General features: G+C 50.6%; 2 protein-coding genes across 2 annotated transcripts in view; both read left to right on the top strand.

Moving 5' to 3' along the window:
• The window catches only part of CERCAM (cerebral endothelial cell adhesion molecule), a 31,449-nt gene extending 17,416 nt beyond the window's left edge, over nucleotides 1-14,033 (top strand). Inside the window, exons 7-13 of the mRNA XM_084821056.1 lie at nucleotides 261-337; nucleotides 1,500-1,606; nucleotides 2,695-2,827; nucleotides 3,184-3,311; nucleotides 4,072-4,275; nucleotides 9,615-9,871; nucleotides 13,285-14,033. Coding sequence (XP_084677182.1) covers nucleotides 261-337; nucleotides 1,500-1,606; nucleotides 2,695-2,827; nucleotides 3,184-3,311; nucleotides 4,072-4,275; nucleotides 9,615-9,861 — 896 coding nt within the window. The 3' untranslated portion in view covers nucleotides 9,862-9,871; nucleotides 13,285-14,033. The remainder of the gene's footprint in view (nucleotides 1-260; nucleotides 338-1,499; nucleotides 1,607-2,694; nucleotides 2,828-3,183; nucleotides 3,312-4,071; nucleotides 4,276-9,614; nucleotides 9,872-13,284) is intronic.
• Nucleotides 14,034-16,386: 2,353 nt separating this feature from the next.
• CFAP157 (cilia and flagella associated protein 157) overlaps nucleotides 16,387-19,822 on the top strand; it is a 17,251-nt gene continuing 13,815 nt past the window's right edge. The window contains exons 1-3 of the mRNA XM_084821463.1: nucleotides 16,387-16,523; nucleotides 17,159-17,430; nucleotides 18,411-18,564. Of these exons, the coding sequence (XP_084677589.1) occupies nucleotides 16,387-16,523; nucleotides 17,159-17,430; nucleotides 18,411-18,564 (563 nt within the window). The remainder of the gene's footprint in view (nucleotides 16,524-17,158; nucleotides 17,431-18,410; nucleotides 18,565-19,822) is intronic.

Genomic DNA, 19,822 nt, shown 5'->3' with positions numbered 1-19,822 from the left:
CTCTTTCTGCCACTCCCTCCTCTCTCTCTCTCTGTCTCTCTCTCTCTCCCTCCCCCTTTGTCCCCACTCAGCAGGCTGCCAGGAGAGAGACCGATCACTTTTGTGAGCGGCCTGGACTTATTGCAAAGTGCTTTGTGTTGTGTAAGCCAGGTTGCCCACTTCTGGCTTACGCAAATGTTCATCAATAAACAGGAGTGAAAGCTCCACGAGGCGCGTTCCCACGAGGAGCGCTGCCTCCATGCTTTGTGTCTCTCTTGCAGTGGACGGACCTCCCATGTTCCCCTCCAGGCATGTTTACCTCCCCCCGAAGCAACCTACCAAAATTGGGTTTGACGAGGTAAGAGAAAGACTTAGGACCGTCTGTGTGTTGTGTCAAAAGGGTGGATTCTGCATACATGCCATTGAAATAGCTTTCCAGGGCTGGGTGAACACCAGGCCGTTACAAGGGTCAGCCCTCTCTCCCCTGTTTGGGAACTTTCATGCTGGCTTCCTGTTTTGTTTCAAAAGTCAAGCCTCCAGTCCTCATTGCGGGGGGGTGAACGTTTGGAAAGCTGTTTCAATAGCATGTATGTGGATGTCTCTGACATGAGGCTTAGCATACTGCATTATAGAATCATAGAAGAATCACAGAAAAGCAGGGCTGGAAGGGGCCTACAAGGCCATCGAGTCCAACCCCCTGCTCAATGCAGGAATCCAAGTCAGAGCATCCCTGACAGGTGGCTGTCCAGCCTCATCTTGAATGCCTCCAGTGTGGGAGAGCCCACCACCTCGCTAGGGAATGGGTTCCATTGTTGTATTGCTCTAACAGTCAGGATGTTTTTCCTGATGTTCAGCCGGAATCTGGCTTCCTGTCACTGGAGCCCATTCTTCCGTGTCCTGCACTCTGGGATAATCGAGAAGAGACCAAGCCACCCCAAATTACTTGGCATTACCATAGGGAACAATATATTGTTGTTGGGAAACACCCCCCCCCCCCCAGCTACTGTGCGGGTTGCAGCAATGCCCAGAGGGGATGGGGAATTCTGAGAGAGGTGGCAGATGAAGGCAGCGTCTCTGCTAATCAAAAATAACTTTCCCACGTAGTTTCAAAACATCCTTCAGCCCCATGAGGACTAGGAGCTTGCCTTTCATTTAAATATAAGTCATACAGTACCTTTGCTTTAGTGGTGGCGTACGTTGCACAAGCCACGTTTTGATGATGATACCAGAGTTTGTTTTATTGTTTGTTTTATTGCATTTCGAGACCGCCCATTAGCTGATCTTCTCAGAGCGGTTTACAAGGCAAGGCGCTTACAACCATAAAACACAAAAACGTAGCAAAACATAATACAAAACCGTAAGTGATCCAGCTTGGCCTTTGCGTTGGCATCCAAGGTGACGCTGATGGCGTCATCCCCTAGGTCCAGAGACTGCGAAGGCCGCTGCAGTCCCACCTGCAGCACGAGCTCTGCTTTCCGGTTGCCCTCACGCTGCTAGGACCTCCCGTTTTTGCCTTCTAGGTTTTCCTCATCAACTTGGCACGGCGCCCGGACCGCCGGCAGCGCATGCTGGACGCGCTCTTGGAGTTGGAGATAGACCCCCTGCTGGTGAACGCGGTGGACGGAAGGTGAGTTGCTGGCCCTGCTTTGGGGGTGCCTTCTGTCACCATTTTTTGTATTTACGCAGAGCAGGGCTGCTGTGATCTATGACCGTGGTTCTCGGCTGGCGGAACTACGTAGAAGTAGTCTTCGTGCGACGCGGGGTTTCCATACCCATGCCTAAGAATGTGCTCTCCCTCGATCTCCGTGTCCACCTGCAAGTGCGATGTGCCACCTCCTGGCAAACCTACCTGCCACGGATGATCCGTTGACGGCCTTCTGGCATGCTAGTTGTAACTTTTTTCACTACCGATGGAATTGTTATTTTTGTTTCTCTGTGTTTTAAAGGCATCGCTGTCAAATTTACTCCCAATGATAATGCTCTGATTTTGAATGCCCTTAAAACTTGCTGCCAGTGATAAATATAAATAACAGAATGCCTGTAAACTTAGAAATGTCCTTCTTGGCAATAGTGGGCTTTTCCCTCCTGTCATGGTGGGACCCACGTCCCTTGATAAAGTGATCGGTGGGACATCAGATACGAAAGGTTGGGAACCACCGATCTATGGAATTTGCTGCCTTAGGGAACAATCCTATGCAATTTTAGACAGAAAAAAGTCCGACAACTCCCAGCATGCCCCAGCATGCTGGGAGTTGTCAGACATTTTTCTGTCTAAAATTGCTTATGATCGTACCCTAAGATGTCATCTGTGCCGCTCCCTGAGATGGCTTTAGAAGGGCAAATTTGCAGAGGAAATGTCTGTTTGTCATGATGGCTGTATGGAACCTCCAGCTTCAGTGGCAGTATACCTCAATACCAGGGCTGGCCCAAAACATTCTGCTGCCTGTGGCGGAGAACAAGGTGGCACCCACTCCTGTTCCCAATCTACCTTCTGTCCACCTCGCCTTAAAGCACGAGCTTTTGTAAACTGCAGTCAGTTTCGCCGGGCATCATCGAAAGCTGGGCTGAGGAGCTCTTCACGTGGCACCCTGTTGGCACCACATTCGGGACCCCCGATGGCATCTCTGCAGGGTCGCGTGCCCTCTCGTCTTCCCCGATTCTCGGGCTGCTCTTGGCATGCTGTTCCGCTAGCCTCCCCAATCTCTTCTCCTCCAGCGCCCTGAACAGCAGCGACATCAAGAAACTGGGTGTGGACCTGCTACCGGGTTATTATGATGCTTTTGCGGGCAGGACCCTCACCAAGGGAGAAGTCGGCTGTTTCCTCAGCCACCACCGCGTATGGAAAGCGGTAAGCGGCCGGGCGAGATTCGGCAAAGGAGCACAGCATGGAGGAGAGCCAGCGGAGGGAGGATTTGGGGACAGTGTCAGGCCTCCGCCGAGCTCAGCGACAGGCCGAGGGGGCCGGGGCTGGTGGCGGGGCGGGGTGGGGGTTGTTTCATCATGTTGGTACCCTCCATGGCCTCCAAGAGGAGTCCAGGGCTTTTGAGTTCGGCAGCAAGCACGTTGCTACTGCAGCAGACGGTGCCAGTTTCCCTGGAACGGAATCCACGACTTGGTTTCCTTGCCACAGTTCTGGGAGAGGTCTGTGATGGAGCAGGACGACCGCTCTCGCCCGCTCACCAGGGGTGTGTGTTTTCCTTTCAGATAGTTGAACGGGGGCTGGAGAGGTCGATCGTTTTGGAAGACGACGTGCGGTTTGAGGCTTACTTCAAGAAGCGACTTTTGCGGTTGATGGATGAACTGGAGCAGGCACAGCTGGACTGGGACCTGATGTATGCTGTGTCTTTTTTTTATGCCACCCCTTATTCTCCTTCCCTCTCTCTCCCCCTCTCTCTGCCACCCCATTTTCTCTCTTTTTATGCCGCCCCTTATTCTTCCTCCCTCCCTCCCTCCCTCTCTGCCGCCCCATTTTCTCTCTTTTTATGCCACCCCTTATTCTCCCTCCCTCCCTCTCTGCCACCCCATTTTCTCTCTTTTTATGCCACACCTTATTCTCCCTCCATCCCTCCCTCCCTCCCTCCCTCCCTCCCTCCCTCCCTCCCTCCCTCCCTCTCTGCCACCCCATTTTCTCTCTCTTTTTATGCCACCCCTTATTCTCCCTCCCTCCCTCTCTGCCACCCCATTTTCTCTTTTTATGCCACCCCTTATTCTCCCTCCCTCCCTCTCTGCCACCCCATTTTCTCTCTCTTTTTATTCCCTCCCTCCCTCCCTCTCTGCCACCCCATTTTCTCTTTTTATGCCACCCCTTATTCTCCCTCCCTCCCTCTCTGCCACCCCATTTTCTCTCTCTTTTTATTCCCTCCCTCCCTCCCTCTCTGCCACCCCATTTTCTCTCTCTTTTTATGCCACCCCTTATTCTCCCTCCCTCCCTCTCTCTGCCACCCCATTTTCTCTCTCTTTCCCCCAACTCTTTTTCTCTCTCTCTTCCTTTCTGCCACCCCTTTCTCTCTCTTTTACGCCACTTCCGCCAGAAGAGGAAAGTGGCAGAAGAAACGAGTGAGCTCAACTAGGCCCCGGGTTGTGTCTTTTCAGCTACCTGGGCAGGAAACAGGTGAACTCGGAGGATGAGGAGCTGGTGGAGGACGTGCGAAACCTGGTGGTGCCTGAATATTCCTACTGGACGTTGGCTTACGTCATCTCACGGCAGGGGGCTCAGAAACTGCTCAGTGCACAGCCACTCTCTAAAATGCTGCCCGTGGATGAATTTCTGCCCATCATGTATGACAAACACCCCAAGTAAGGAAAGGCCCTGAAGGCTGAGGGTGCTCACCTCAAAATGCTGATTTTTTTAAGGTTTTTGTTTTGTTTTGAGAAAACACTGGACTTCTACTGGGAGGCGGGGGTGTAAGGGAAGAGAGGACTGAGTTTTTCGCCACATTTATGAGATGGCAATTGGCCAATTTAGGTAGCCGTTCAGGGTCCAGACTGAATACAGAACAATGCACTTACTTTGACGGTCTCATGCAGGTGCTAAAGAAACTCCTTGTTTTGTGCAGAAGAGCTGGGGCGGTTTTACGTACAGTGAGGACTTGCGACAAAATGTGACAAGAGTGGAATGCTGGCAAGCCAGCCATGCCCTTTTGCACAGCGCTCCATTACATTCCCTGTCTTCCTGTTTTTTCCATCCTACACTTCCCCAGTAGTCAAGTCACCATTCTGTACCCACTGAGCATGTTCTGCTCTTACTGGGCTAGTTTTGGAGGTTTCCTTCCATTAGTTTTTGTCCCCTAAATACTTTTTGTACTTCTGCAAACTGTGGGGTTCCACCAAGCGCACTGATGCTTCCCTCTTGTGCCTGGGGGGCTCCGTTCTGGCCACATGAGGATCCACGCTAGGAGAATGAGCTCGCCATTAGTCTATAGCAGAGGTGGGCAATCTGTATCCCCCATCCCCCAGTGCCCCCATTTCCCCCAGAAGTATGGGGGAGACCCCCCCGAAAAATGTTTAAAAAATTGCAAACAAAATGTCATCTGGAGCTGCTACAGAGCACCCAAAGGATCAAAATTAGATTGTTTGCAAGGTAAATGTGGCCTGTTTGGTGCTCTGAAGCAGCTCCGGACATCCTTTTGTTTCGGTTTTTTTATTTTTAATTCCCCCTGTTTGGGTACCCGTGGGGGGCGGGTTGTCTGGCCCACGGGGGAGTCCAGGGAGTGAGAAAATGGCCCCCAGACCTCCCGAACTTGCCCACCCCAGCATATAGGATTCAAGTCTTCCTTGTGAAGGAAGCTTTACTTTTTGTAAAGTAAGGTTCCAGTGTCCAACAAAATGTCTCTCCCTCTCCTTCCCCCTCTCCTGTCCTGGGCTCTTATTTTCTCTCTCATCCCCTGCCGGATGAGCTCCTCCATGAGTCAGAGGTGGAATTGGAGGGAATGGAATGTACCATTTTAGGGAATTTCTTTTTGGACAAAACAAGGGCCGGCCCACCCTTGCAGTGAATATCTGAAGCCAGGGCTCAGTTCCTGGGATCCAGCTGAGTTTTAGACATGTTCCGGAAAGCGTTGATGGCGGCGGCGGCTTAGCTGTGCTCAGCTTGACGTGCCATTGCGGAGTGAGAAGGTGTCGTCAGCTGGTGTGGCCGGCCCATAACTGGCTGGTGGTCCCACCACATTAGGGCGGTAGTGCTGCTGCTACTTGGCGGTCGCTACATTTGGGATTAAGACAGCATGTGCAAGTAGGCTTTCCCCCCTTTGGTTTGATAAGCTACACCCCATTCAGGGCGGGAGAAAGAGGCTTTGCCTTTCTTTTTTTGGTGTAGTTTGTGGATTGGCTCACTTGCTCGAGCCACCTGCTGTTCGAATTGCACGGACACCTCGTTTTTATTTCTCCTTGCTTTGGTGTGCTGAAGAGTATGGGAGTTTGGAGTGAATCTATTAGGAGAGGGAGGCCTGAGAGTGCCTTAGCACATAGAGGAAGAGGTTTTTTGGTAGTTTGTAGATTGGCTCACTTGCTTGAGCCACCTGCTGCTGAAATTGCACAAACACCTCGTTTTTATTTCTCTTTGCTTTGGCACGCTAAAACATATGGGAGTTTGGAATTAATCTATTAGGGGAGGGAGGCTTAAATGTGCCTTAGCACACAGAGGAAGAGGTTTTTTTGTTTTTGTTTTGGTAGTTTGTAGATTGGCTCACTTGCTCGAGCCACCTGCTGTTCGAATTGCACTGACACCTTGTTTTTATTTCTCCTTGCTTTGGTGTGCTAAAGGTTATGGGAGGTTGGAGTGAATCTGTTACCTTGGGGATGGCCGTGACTTGTACAAGTGTCACACTGCCTATTAGCAATCTCTGTGCCTCTTGATTTTTACAAGTGCATGACATTACATCACCTGGGGCATGTTCCCCCCCTAATCAGGGCAAACCCTGGCATGCAGGTATGTAGCCTTATCTCCCCCCCGCCATTCCCCATTCTGCCTTGCAGCTCTCCAGTTCCGCAAAACTGTCAAACTCCTTCAAGGCTGATGACAAGCAGATCTGGGCTCCAGAATCGGTCAGGCAGAATTTCGCCTTGTAAGCAAAGAAAAGACTTCTCTCTCTCCCCTCCCCTCCCAATTCCTTTTGCCGCTTTAGTGCCTCTTAAGGAAAAACATCTGCTTGAGTGAGCTCATTCCCTCTGAGGAAGACTGTGGAAAAGAATAATCAGCAAGTCCCCAGGAGAAGCAGCGGACGGGGAAGGAGGGGGAATGTGTCGACGGCGCGCGGGGGACGCATTGCCAGGCAGTTTGCTCAGCTCCTTGCTGGAAACATACCATGAGCCAGAGAGCTGCAGCTTATCTGCAGAATGTTCAAGCCAGACTGGATATGATGTTAAAGACGTAATCGTCTGTCTCTTTTTCACCACTTTTTAAAACAAGCAGACGGGGGCGGGGGGGGGGGGCGGGGATACAATCCGGATAGACAGACGGTGCCTCGGGAGGGGGTGTATAGTATTGGCGGGGGGGATTTTCGTTGGCAAAATGGCTCTGGAGGAAAAGGTTAAGCTCCCACCACCCCTACTCACCACGGTTCCTTACCCACCACTGCTGCTGTTTTAAAGGGGCGGGGGTGCAGGACATACACGAAAAACCCAGAGCAGATTCACTGCCCCACTGACCTCGGAGCCACCGGCCTCCGCTGGCTGGAACCTGGAGGCGGGACGTGCCTGGGCCACTGACTTGGCAGGCGGCCCAGACGTCGTGGGAGCTGCGTTCCGAAATGTCTGTGTTTGGTGTTTGTGCGTTTGCAGCATTTTTACCCCGCTCTTCCAAAGTGACTTCCACAGATTAATAATGAGAGAGCCCTGGCCCTCAGGCTTACAATCTCAAAGACACGACACAAAAGGAAAAGGGATTGGGAGGGAGGAGGGAAACAAGCAAAACTCGGGTACCGGTTCTGAGTTTCGAAGTTCATATAGGTGTTCTTCCTGGCAGGGAAAGGAGAAAAGAAGCCCCTTGCAGCTGTTCCTTCTCTGGCCAAGGTTTGGGGCCCGGTTGTTCTCCCCCTTGCCGTTATGTTCATCCTGGGGGGAAGAAGGTGCAGCCTCACAATAGCCCTTGAGGGTGAGCCCAGGGTGCGTCACTCTTCTTCCCAGGTTACAGATGGAGAACTGAGTCAGGGAGAAGGCGTCTTGCCCCTGGCCGCCTTGGAAATGGGTTTGGTTGAAAGTGCTAAATCCTGAGGTGTAAAATCAAAATGGCAGCCTGGCCCCTGCCAAAATGTGCTCATTGACTGATGTTGGTAGGCAGCAGGAAAGTCTCCTGCATCGACCGCGTGGTCTTGCGTAGCTCCTGTTCCTTTTCAACAAGGCTTATGCAGGAGAAATTCCCGCCAGGACAGCTCTGCCTGTTTGTCTCCCATGCAGCATCCCCCACCCCTCAAATACGCATCCTCGGCCAACTGCCTCAGTTTCCCTCCTGGCCGAGTGTCTTGGGCTGGAGGGCTTTTAATGCAGTACTTCCCAGCCTTGGGTCCCCAGATGTTGGACTACAAGTCCCATCACCCCCAAACATTGCCTGAGGATGATGAGAGCTGTAGTCTGACGACATCAGGGGACCCAGCCTTGGGAAAGGGCATTCTAAAGGATTGAGGGCGGGGTGCGGTTCCCTGGTCTACCTTACTCTGTGAGCATCGGGGGCCGATATCCTCGGGCACAGACTGAGGCCCCAGTTTCAGAAGGGGGTCCACTGCTGACCTCCAGGCCCCCTCGGCTCTGCGGCCCCTCAGCCTGGCGGTTGCTGCCTACTCATCTGCCCTCTCCGAGGAGGCGGAGGGCTGCCGGCCCCTCCTTGGCTTGCCCTCTCCCTCCCGGACTGGCGAGAGAGCTCAGCCGGGCAACCGTTTTCTTTTGCTTGCTGGATGGTGTCCCACAGACTGCGTGGGAATGTGATTTCCAGGCAGCCCCTGAGGCTGGGCCAAGCGTCTTGGCAGGGTTTCGAGACTTTCCGTCCAAGCCAGGCTCTCGCTCCAAACCAGAACTTCACCTGGGCTTTTTTGGCACTGGGTTTTGCCCCACCCAGAATCATGCTCTCAAAAAAATACTGCCAAAACATCCGCCGGTGCCTGGTTCATGCCGCTGGCCGGGGGTGCTTTTCGCTCCCTCCTGGTGTGTGGTAAAGTTCTTGCATGGACCTGATTTTGGGACAGGGTGGGTGGGGTGGGATAGATCCACATCACGCTATGTCGGACTGCTGTTGTGGACTGTAGAACATAGGAAGCTGCCTTCTACGGAGTCAAAGTCTTGGTCCGTCTAGGCCAGTATTGCTGACACTGCCTGGCAGCATTGGCTCTCTGCAGCTTCAGGCAGGAACTTTCCCTAGCCGTGCCGGGGATTGAACCTGGGACCTTCTGCACGCAAAGCTGGGGCTCTACCACTGAGCTGTGGCCCTTTCCCTGCAAGAAGAAACTTGGGGCCGGTTCACCCAACCAGCACAATCACAGGGTAAAGCCTTTTCTGGGCTACAGCATTTTAGACTGCAAGGGTGTGTATGGGGTTGCATGTTTGAATGCTACTACTCCAAAGCACATCATACACACCTCTCCCTGGCATGGAATAATAGCGTGGCAAAGAGCAGGGTTTCGCCTGGTGCTTTTTTTCCTGGACATTCTAGTTGTTTTGTGTTCAGGGAATTTGTTGGTGTGTGGTGGAGCACAGAAAGATTGCAGCCCCTCCACCCGCAGCAGGGCACATTCTTAACGTGCGATTCTCCTGATGGCATGGGCTGGTTCTTAAGCTGGCACAGAATCTGTGGATCTGTCTCCCAATGAAGGCAGGGGGAGGAGTTGCCAAGGGTCCCTTATGGCTCCCTACTTCCTAACCTTGTGTGCATCTTAAGTCAGTGGTGAGGGAGGGAAAGTCAGTGGTGAGGGAGGGAAATGTCAGTGGCTGAATCAGTAGTGAAGGAGGGAAATGTCAGTGACTATGTCAGTGGTGAGGGAAGGAAATGCACTCTGCACATGCTCAGAGGCATATGTATTTGCTATCGCTGAGCTCTCCCAATTCGAAGCCATTTTCCTGGTGCAAAGCCCAGAATTTTCTGCAGTTGACTCGACTGCTGTAATGGCGCTGGTTGATGCTTCCTCCTCCTCTCTTCCTCTCTCCTCCAGCGAGGGCTACAAAAAGCATTTCAGCAGCCGGGACCTGCGGGCGTACTCTGTGCATCCCCTCCTGGCCTACCCAACCCACTACACTGGAGACGCCCAGTGGATGAGCGACACGGAGACCTCCACCATCTGGGATGACGACTCACGGAAGACCGACTGGAGCGGCTCGCAGAAGACGCTGAAAGATGCCCGTGGCAGCGGAGGCACAACTGACCATTCCTTCCGCTCGGCGTCTAGGGATGAGCTATAACATCTGCCCAGTAAGTAATGCCTGGGAAACAGCTGTGCAGCAGATGCGAAAGCACTCTGTCGCATGCTGTAGGGAGTTATTTTGCTGCCAGAAACGTTTCCCAGAAGGCATTGCACTCTTGATGTATTTTTTTCCAACCCATTTCCTTGGTTCATATTATGTTCTGTTTCTCAGAATTGCTTCCAGTGTTGACATGGACAACGAGTGAAAGCAAGGTGGGTTGGGGGAGGCAAGAGAAAAGTTCTGGTCAAACATTTGAAAAAAGGAACTGCAGGGTTTCCCCCTGCTGCCTTCCTAATGTAAATCTGAGATGTATGTACCAGCAGTGTGAATGCTAACTCCGTTGCTCCATCCCTTATGCTTTGAGGGGGCTATCTATTCTCTCTCTCTCCCTCTCTCTCTCTCTCTCTCTATATATATATATATATATATACACACACACACACACACTGTTTACGTTGATTTTTTTAAAAGCACAGTCAATTTTTTTTTAAACGACAAAACTGCTTTACAGATGAACAGGTTCAATGGATTGGTGATACCACATGTGCCAGCCAGTCAGTGCTGTGCATGGTCATGTTTGGCTGCAAATGCACAGAGCTGGTTTTCCCACTGAGCTCAAGCCTGGACAGAAAATGGTGCATTTTGCACATAACACAAGCCTCGCTGGTCAAATGACATTATATGTGTATGGTGTACACCCTTTCTGAACGCAGCGGGGTCACGGTTGCTTATGGGTTTCTGGGACAGATAAATTGGCACCCTCGAAGGAGAACACTGTTCATTACAGGACTGGTTGTTTTCTGAAGGCCTGTATTACACGGAGTTGTGTGTGCAAGTCACATTTCATTGAAAATCCTTTGTTGGCTCAACGTGGCATGGTGTTAACTGGACAGTTTCCATCTCTCTCTTAAAAAAAAATACTCCTGGGCCGTCTTTCTCTCTAGCAGCCAGTTTTGCCGAGTCATTTTGCTGAGGCCTAGAGCCTTCAGTTCTGCCAAGACTCTTCAGTTCAGCTTCCTGCAGTGTTGAAACGAAGATGGCAAAATGAAAAGTCACCCTGGGGAGGCTTGCAGGCTTTTGAAACTGGTCCCTGTGGCTGCTGTTTTAACACCAGGGTGATCTGCAGCAATGAGCAGGCAATCGTGTTTTGCTCCATGTCATTAGTTCACGTGCAGAGCTCTGAAGATCAGACCTCTCTCCAAGGACATGGTTAGGCCTGTATTGCTTTTGGGTTTCTGGCCAGTAGATCACCCTAATCCCGACTGTCGCTCAAGGACAGCGCCCCGCACACACACCTGGGGCTGTCCAGATTGCAACGCCCATCTGTCGTCGTTTCTGTTTTTAAATTGTATTTGCCGTGATGTGATTGTTGCGACCCACTCTGAGATCGCATGTGATATACGTTTTATAAATAGATACGGTCATTGCCAGCCAGTATGGCCATTGGCCACCGGATGGGGATGATGGGAGTTGTAGTTCAGCCCACCTGGAGGGCACCAGGTTGGGGAAGGCTGCTCTTAGGATATCCAGCAGGGTTCTTTTTGTGTGTTTATGTGACAAGAAGTGGATGATTTATTCCAGTGAGCGATCGTGAAGCTCGGAGGAGACAAACCAACGTGCACGTTTATGCATAATTCAAAGCCCCCAAAAACACGTCTTTCCGATTACGCTGCTGACATAGTCTCAAGCTGTTCTCTGCAGCAGCGAGGACTTGAACCTTGCATTTGTTACGCATATACACGCGTGCGCGCACTCATACGCACACCCCTCTTAGAAAAAAACAAACTGCTTGAGTACCAGGTCTCTCCCTCTCCCTCTGTATGAATCAAAGAAGCAGAATTATTTTAGGCAGGATAGTACAAGTATCTGCGTCCTGCGCGAATCAGCGTGATGGAGGGGAACGCTAGCGCGTTCCCTCTCCTCGTGTTGAATATCCGCAGGTAACAGAATGCCTGAATTAGGCTAGAATAATACAGATACCTGCAACGTGCATGACCCATGCACGAGAAGAATAATTTGATTTCTCCACCCCCCTTGGTCACCCTGGATTTAGACCGCTGGGGCCCGGCATGGCAATGTTAGCACGTGAAGCGAACAGCCCTGCAAGGAACGCATCTGGCAGTTTGAGTCCGAGGGGGGCCGGGGCGTTCTCCGCCAGCCCCCCTCTCTCCCTGCTTGCCCGGATTTCTCTCTGACAAAAAGTCTTGTTGATCTGGGAAGGTCTTAGCGCCTGTGGGAGCCTGATCTCTGGGCAAAAGCCGCGGCCCTTTCACGGACGGAGAAAACCGACCAGAGTTGCTGGGACTTGTCCCTCATCCTGGTGCCCCGATTCTGGCCCGGGCTGCGTCTGTTTCCTCTGCTACTTTGGCCGACGTTCCTCTTCCCTGGAGCTGTCCGCATGGCTTGGGAAGGGGGGCGGGGTGGGCAGGCAGCTGAACAAGCAGCATTTTCAAAGGCTCTGATCCGCAAAAGTTTCCTTCCTTTGCTGCTCACCAGCTGGTGCTCAGTCACAGTTCTTCTAAAAGGTGACTGCTCACAATGCGGGGAAAGAAGATGAGGCAACACACCCTGCAGCCTGGAGCCCTTTTGTTCTTCCGCGGCTGTGAGTGCCAGGAATAAAAGCCGCCGTGCAATGAGGCCTGCTTTCAGCTCGGCGGGTTTCCTGCGTGGAATCCCCTTCTGTGCTTGGAAACCGCTCAAGGCCCCTGTGTGTGCAGGTCACGGCATCCGTTCATCGCTGTCGTCCACAAAGTACGGCTACTGGATGTAAGACCGCATCCGTGCGTGCGTGGATTTGCCATGCAATCCTGTGCAAATCCACTCAGAATTAGGTCCCGTTGACTTCACTGGGACCCCCGAGCGCTATTATGAGTGTTTCAAATAATAATCATCATTGTGGTTTCCTTTAGAAAGGACAACAATTTGCTAGCCCTCATGGCCTGAAAGTCCGTGGCCAATACCTGCGGAAACGCCTTACTCCCAAGTAAGTGTATTTAGAATACCAGCTGCAATCTTACTCTCAGCTGCTCGACGTCACCAAGCCGGTGTGCAACAATTCAAATCGAACAGTAATACATAAAAACATAAAAGCCATGACACCTTATTACAACATCAGAACATTTCAACCATGCTTATTAAAGCACTATTATTGGTGCTTCAGATAATAATAATCATTGTGGCTTCCTTTTCAAAAGACAACAAGTTGCTAGTCCTCGTGGCCTGAAAGTGTGTGGCCAATACCGGGGAAACCTTAGCAACTAGAATAGTCAGAATTCATTGCTTCAAGACTTTCTAGAGTAGTACAGGCACAGACATGCACTCCTCAAAGCTGAACCAGGCTCTCTACACCAAATATTATCTTCTTGTTGTCCATCAATGGATTTTTCTCTCTGCAAATAACACCCATCTCTTCCCTTCCAGGGTCATCTTCTGCATCCCCAAGAGTGTGAGGGAAATGAAAGCTGGGCTACGAATTCTCCCGCTCTCCACCTTTTCTCAGGACACTGTTTGCTTGAGATGTTTGAACAACGAGGGTGCTGTGTGCGGAATATGCCTCAAAGGCCAGTGTGTGCTTTACCAGCAACTCTGGAGTCTCTCATGCTGGGTGACAAAGGTGCTTTCAGTCCAGCGATATGGAACTTTTCCTTCGCGGTCTCCTAGGAACTTCACAAATCCGACAGGATGGTTCTGAAACGACCCTGGTCTTGGATCCTTTTGGATGTTTCATCGTCTTTTTAACCCACCTGGGGTGAGGTGGAACAGTTCTTCCTCGGTATCTTGTTCCAGTGTAGGTTCCATTGTACAGACGTTTGCTGTTAGAACAGCCCAGCATTCCAACTTTATATGAACTCTGGTTTGGATAAATTATTTGTACCGATATGGGTGAGGCGTTTTCTGCCCTGCTTCCATTGCCATGGGTGATAAGGAGAGATGGCGTCTTCCTCGTAAGCCAACCAGGATACCTAAAGTCTTTGCCTTAAAGACTGTGATTTCAGACAATGGTGGAGGAAAAATAAGATTCTTGCTGAGCTGTTTTCATCTCAGGTTCTCTTTTTGCCTCTGAAGTCACCAGTTCCTCAACCCTGTGTTGTATTTTTTTTAAATTGAAATGAGCAAACTCAAATCGCAGATTAAACATGTACTCTTATTTAAATTTAGAGAAATTTGTCTTTGCTGCAGTCTTGTTCTCCTCTCTAAAGTTAAGGTTACTAACCCTTTTTTTCTGCCAAGGCTCCTCTGTCTTCTAACACCTACAGAAATTCATCAAAGTTTTTTCCATCACAGAATCCCTATGCTAGAGAAAGTTTCACCTGCTGAATTTAAGGTCATGCATTTGTGCTTTTCAGGAGCCCTATGCAGAGATAAAGTTGGCAACCCCTAGTGTTTCATGCATCTGCTTCCTTGGGGCACTTAGTTGCAAGCCATAGTGGGTTCGGAGAGTCACAAATTCTGCACTTAAAAAACACACCACAAAACACAAGTTAGGAGAGAACCCTAGCTGTGCAATTCGAGTAGAGTAATAAGCAAAGATACACCAACGTTATTAGTTTATGTGCTTATTTTTAGTTTTCTGTGTTATTTTAAAATAGTTTCTTCCTTAAAAAAAAAATTGGTCGAGGAAGGATGACCACATCCGCGGGATGATGAGCAACAGGTTTGCAGAGCGGCCCATTTTGGTCGTTATAGATGTTGCAGGATCTAATCGGGGGTTAGATCAGCTTTCCCCAAGCTGGTATCCTCCAGGTATGTTGTACTACAACTCCCAGCATCCCCAGTGAGTCCTGCTGGCTGGGGATGCTGGGAGTTGTAGTACAACATACTTGGGAGTTGTGATACACCTGGAGGATACCAGCGTGGGGAACACTAGGTTGGATTATCAGTCCAGAGTTCTCAGGTAGAGGTCTTTCCAATCACCTACTACCTGAATTTTAAACTGGAGTTGTCTAGGATTTCACCTGAGATTTTCTGCATTCCGTTCCAAATGGCCGGGTTTGATGCGGTAAAATCTTGCATACATTTACATCAGCACCCTGGCAGTCCCACAGAACTTTCCCCCCTCCCCCCTCTTGACTATATGGCAATGTGGGGCCCTCCAGGTGTTTTGGACTACAACTCCCATAATCCATGGCCATTGGCCATGCTGGCTGGGGCTGGTTGCAGCTGTAGTCTAAACCTTCTGGAGGGCATCATGTTTCCCACCCTGTTCTACGGTAAGCATTTTCTCTCCCCTTCTCCCCCATGGACTGTGGCTTCTTCTGCTGGGGATAATTTCACGCCCTGTGTGAAAATGGAGGATATGGTACAGCCCCCTGTGTGAGGACTATAGCAGCTTAGTGAAGCAAGTTTGAATAGGCCCCCCCTTTGCAGATGAGCCCACCAATTTGAATGGCTTTAAACGGGGCCTGGACACATTCATGGAGGAGAAGGCTTATCGGCGGCTATGAATCCCGATGGCTCTGTGCTACCCCCAGTACAGGGGAGGCTGGCGGTTCCCATGTCAGTGGGACGGTGAACCCGCTCCAGGTTTCAGTCAGAACGTTAAAGGAGCTATCCAAAGGAGCTTTGGTGCCTTGGTTAGCTCCGTTAGAGTTCTGACTGAAACCCAGAGCGGATTCACTGCCCCACTGACATCGGAGCTGCCATCTGTTGCTCTGATATCAGAGGCAGTGTGCCTCTATGCACCAGTTGCTGGGGAACATGGGCAGGAGGGTGCTGTTGCACTCATGTCCTGCTTGTGGGCTTCCCGTGGGCAGCTGGTTGGCCACTGTGTGAACAGCATACTGGACAAGATGAACCCTTGGTCTGATCCAGCGGGGCTCTTTACGTTCGTCTCCATCTGGCCAGCCTCGTGCAGGGGGTAGGCTCCCAGGATTGAATGCTGTTTTATAGGGGTGGGGGAGGAAAAAGAAAACCTCCCTGCATGTAGAAAACTAGTATCTAAGGCTGGGCTGGAAATGTCCCTGACATCCTAGTTTTCTGTGAGCAGTGTGTGTGTGTGTGTGTGCCTTTTAAGCAGGGTGGGGGGATTCATTTGTGACCCATGTTCCTTCCAAAGCGATGCACCCCAGACACAGGCTTGCTCCCTTGATGAGAACTAGGCCTTGGGAGAGACGGAAGCCTTCTGAATAAAAGAAATAAGTCTCTATGCCACCTCCAGTATCAAGAGGCAGTGTGCCTGTGTACACCAGTTGCTGGGGAACATGGGCGGGAGGGTGCTGTTGCTTGTCCTGCTTGTGGCTTTCCTGCGGGCCGCTGGTTGGCCACTGTGGGAACAGGATGCTGGACTGGATGGACCCTTGGCCTGATCCAGCAGGGCTCTCCTTATGTTCTTAAAACCAGGTGTGTGTCTTGAAAGGTGCCGGCCCCTTTAAGGCTCCATCCCAGTCACCCTCCCTTTCCCCTGTTGCTATGTACATCTTCTTCATCCTAGCAACGCAGTAGCCGTTCTGGTTCTTAAAGGGACCTGCTACCTTCTCCCCCCCCCCAGTCTCTTCTCTTGAGCCAGTCACAGCTGCAGCCGCAATGGCGCCCAAGAAGAAAGGGGGGCGCAAGAAGGAAGAGGCCCCCAAGGAACCCGAGATAGACGAAAACATTGTGCCGGAGCATAGCCGGGAATTCTACTTGATTCAGATCCGGGATCTGGAGGGGCGGCTGGCCCGGTGGGTAAAAGGGTGTTTGCTTTGGTGTGTGTCTGAGCATGTGCAAAGTGTATTCTTTGATGCCTGGGCCCTGGAGACGGGCAGTCGGAACAGGGCACAAATGTGGAGAGCCATCCACCGGTCCATTTTGCTCCCAACTGCAGCTTGTCCCCGAACATCTGAGGTCAGAGGGCTGCATATCAATGAGCATTGATAACTAGTGGCTACTAGCTGTCTTGGACCATCCCAGCTGCTTGAGTAGGGGACGAAAAATCAAAACAACAACCCACAAGTTTGGTGGTTTGACCAGAGGCTGCTTGAGTTTTCCAATAAGCTGTCAAAAAAGGGGATGGGGGAGAGGCAAAGGTGGGGAGGGTCTTCAGAAGCCCATAGAATGGCCCATTTGTCTTCATCTCCGTATCCAAAGTAGCGTGCGCAGTTCCTTTCGGTGCATTTGGTAGCGGCTGTCATCCAAGTCGACACGCTGGGCTCTTTGTTATGGGCTGTGTGATGTGGCGGATGGCGTGATGCGTGTGGGGTGATGTGATGTGGGGGGGTGTCTGTGGGTGTGCACGCGCATGTATCTGGTCTGTGTGCGGGTGGGGGTGGGGGTGGTGTCATTTTTGTTTTGCTTTATTATGTCCGTGTTTTGTTAGATACCAGAAGAAATGGGATGAGCTGCAAGTGAGCGAGGATCTTTTCCGGATGGAATACGAAAAGATGATCGCAGACAACAAGGAGATCGTGGCCTTCCTGAAGAAGACGCTCAACCAGCGGGTCGACGAGATCGCGGACCTCACCTGGCAGCTCCAGGTCCTGCAGCAGGCCAAGGACTCGGAGAAGGATGCCTTTGAAGCCCAGCTAGCCCAGCTGAGGCATGAGTTCCAAGAGACCAAGGACCTGCTCACCTCGGAGAATATGGCGCTAAGTAAGCACGCCTGGCGGCCTCTGGAAAGTCAGAGCGGGAAGCTTGGGGCCGTCCCCCCTCCCCCTGTCCTGGCTTCACCGGCCCCAATCCTGCCCCTCTTACTTGAGCATGCTGAAGGTAAAATCAGGGCAGCGCTCCCTTTTTGTAATGGTCGCATTCCTCCAGAACATAGCCTTCAACGCACGGGAGTTTTTTGTTTTGAGTTTTAACTTGACATGCCTCATGCTGTTGCCAGATGTGCAAAGCGAGATGATGACTTTCTGCAGAGGCTTTCTGCAGAGCTAAGATCTTTCTTTAAAAAACACACAGTCTTCTTTCATCAACATTGATGGCTCGTGGCTACTTAGCGACCCAGTACATCTCATCTGCTTGGAGTGGGAGTGGGAGATGGGGCAAGGAAACAAGGAACAGCAGTTTGGGCTTGGCCAGCCGAAGTTTTGTGGTTGCCTAGCAAAAAGAATTTTTTTTAAAAAAAGAGCGGAGGGCGGTTATAAAAATGTCACACATCTTCAGTATTTCTGTCCCAGTCAACAGCTCCTTTTTCTGCAGCTGCCACACACAAAACAGTTCCTATTGGTCAGGAAAGGGGAGAGCATGAAATAATATTGTCCTGCTCAAGTAAATCTTTACCATTAGATGCTGTACATTCTGAGCAAAGTCTGTCCTGTGTAGCTTGCTGGTTCATGGATTTGCATCTTGCAAAGCCTTCTTGAATGCTTCTGCGGTCTTGCAAAGCCTTGCTGAGCTTTTTCTGCCTCTTTTCAAATTGAATACCCAGTTTTATTTATAAAAATCCCAATCGCTTTACCCGAAGGAGTATAAAATGGAGGAATAAATGCATTAATAAACATCCTAGACAAATTCTCCTTCAGTTTTTCTGATTCCCCATCCCACCTGCCCGTGGGTAACGGAGGGAGGGTGTGTGTTAAGTTTGTGGAATTCCAGGCATTTTGCTCAAGGACATGATCTCTGTTGGCCAGGTGGCAAGCTGGCTGCTCTGGAGGAATTTCGGATCCAGAAAGACGAGATCATGGCCAGGTTTTCCGACCTCGAGGGACAACTGATGAAACAGGAAAAGAATCATAAGGAATACATTTACAACCTGGAGAAGAAGGCTGTGATTGATAAGGAGAGGTGTGTTCCACACAATGGGGAGATTGAGGGTGCCATGGTTATGAATTTATTTATTTTATTTATTGATTTAAAACATTTCTTGGCTGCCTTTCAGGGCAGAAGCCCTCCCAAGGCAGCTTACAGCAATAAAATATATACAAACAGTTAAAATATTAAAAGTGATATAAACATAAAAACAATATAAACAACAATAAAAGCCAAAATAAAACCAGCAACAATGTTAGCAGCAGCAGCAGCAGTCGTATCCAGAGAAGGCCACGGTAAAATAATATCCTTTCAAGGCCTTCTTAAAACCCTGCAATGAAGAAGCATGGTGGACCTCTGATGGCAGGTTGTTGCAGAGGTGTGGGGCCACTGCAGAGAAGGCCCTCTGCCTGAATACTGGTCAGGCAGACGGAGGATACAGACCAGGATTGGACTCCGGTGCAGAATAATGGCTGGAGGGTAGGGGTGGAGCCAGAGACAAAATGGCGGCTCGGGGGTGGAGCCAATTACCCACTGAGCTCCGTGAGACATACGCTGGGACGGCCTGAATATAGAAGCCCAAACCTACATCTGAGTAACTACAGAACGGGGATTCCAACATAAACTGGCCCTCGGAGCTGGCCAAAGGCAATCCATTCAATATCTCCATTTTGCGGAAGAGGAGCCCTGAGGCTGAGAGAGAAGTGATTCGCACAAGGACGGCCGTGGCGGAGACTTCTTGGTTTTGTCACCTCCAGTTGTGTTTGCAATGGTCAGACGGCTGGGAGTCAGAGACGCTTGACACTCTATACTGCTGGTCACCCAGAGATCGACCAGTTGATCTCAACCTAACTTTTGCCTGCACCCAGGAGAGCGCTGATTGCTTAAGGGGGGCCATAAAGGTTGCACTCCGCTGGCTGAGATGCTCCAATTTGCCCTCAAGCTTTTACTTCCACGACGTGGCAGGGCAGGTGATGGCCCCAGGTGGTGAGATCAGAAGGTGGATTCACCTGCCCTCTCATGCCATGGTGTTACTGGGAAATGTAACTCTTGTAATTGTTTTAGGATGCAATTCTATGCATGTTTAGACAGAAAAGAGGCCTAGAACTCCCAGTATGCCCCAGCCAGCCATGCTAGCTGGGGCATGCTAGAACTTCTAGGCCTTTTTTTCTGTCTAAACATGCATAGGATTGTGCCCTTATATATATATATATATATATATATATATATACTGCCTTTCTTCATTCATTCATTCATTCATTCATTCATTTCATTTATATCCCGCCTTTTTTTC

The sequence above is a fragment of the Heloderma suspectum genome, chromosome 14, assembly GCF_057233095.1.
Source record: "Heloderma suspectum isolate Gila_16-S chromosome 14, 16-S_ref, whole genome shotgun sequence".
NCBI classification, from domain to species: domain Eukaryota; kingdom Metazoa; phylum Chordata; class Lepidosauria; order Squamata; family Helodermatidae; genus Heloderma; species Heloderma suspectum.
Note: the sequence above shows the minus strand (reverse complement) of the source record. Positions and strands in the feature narration are given on the sequence as shown.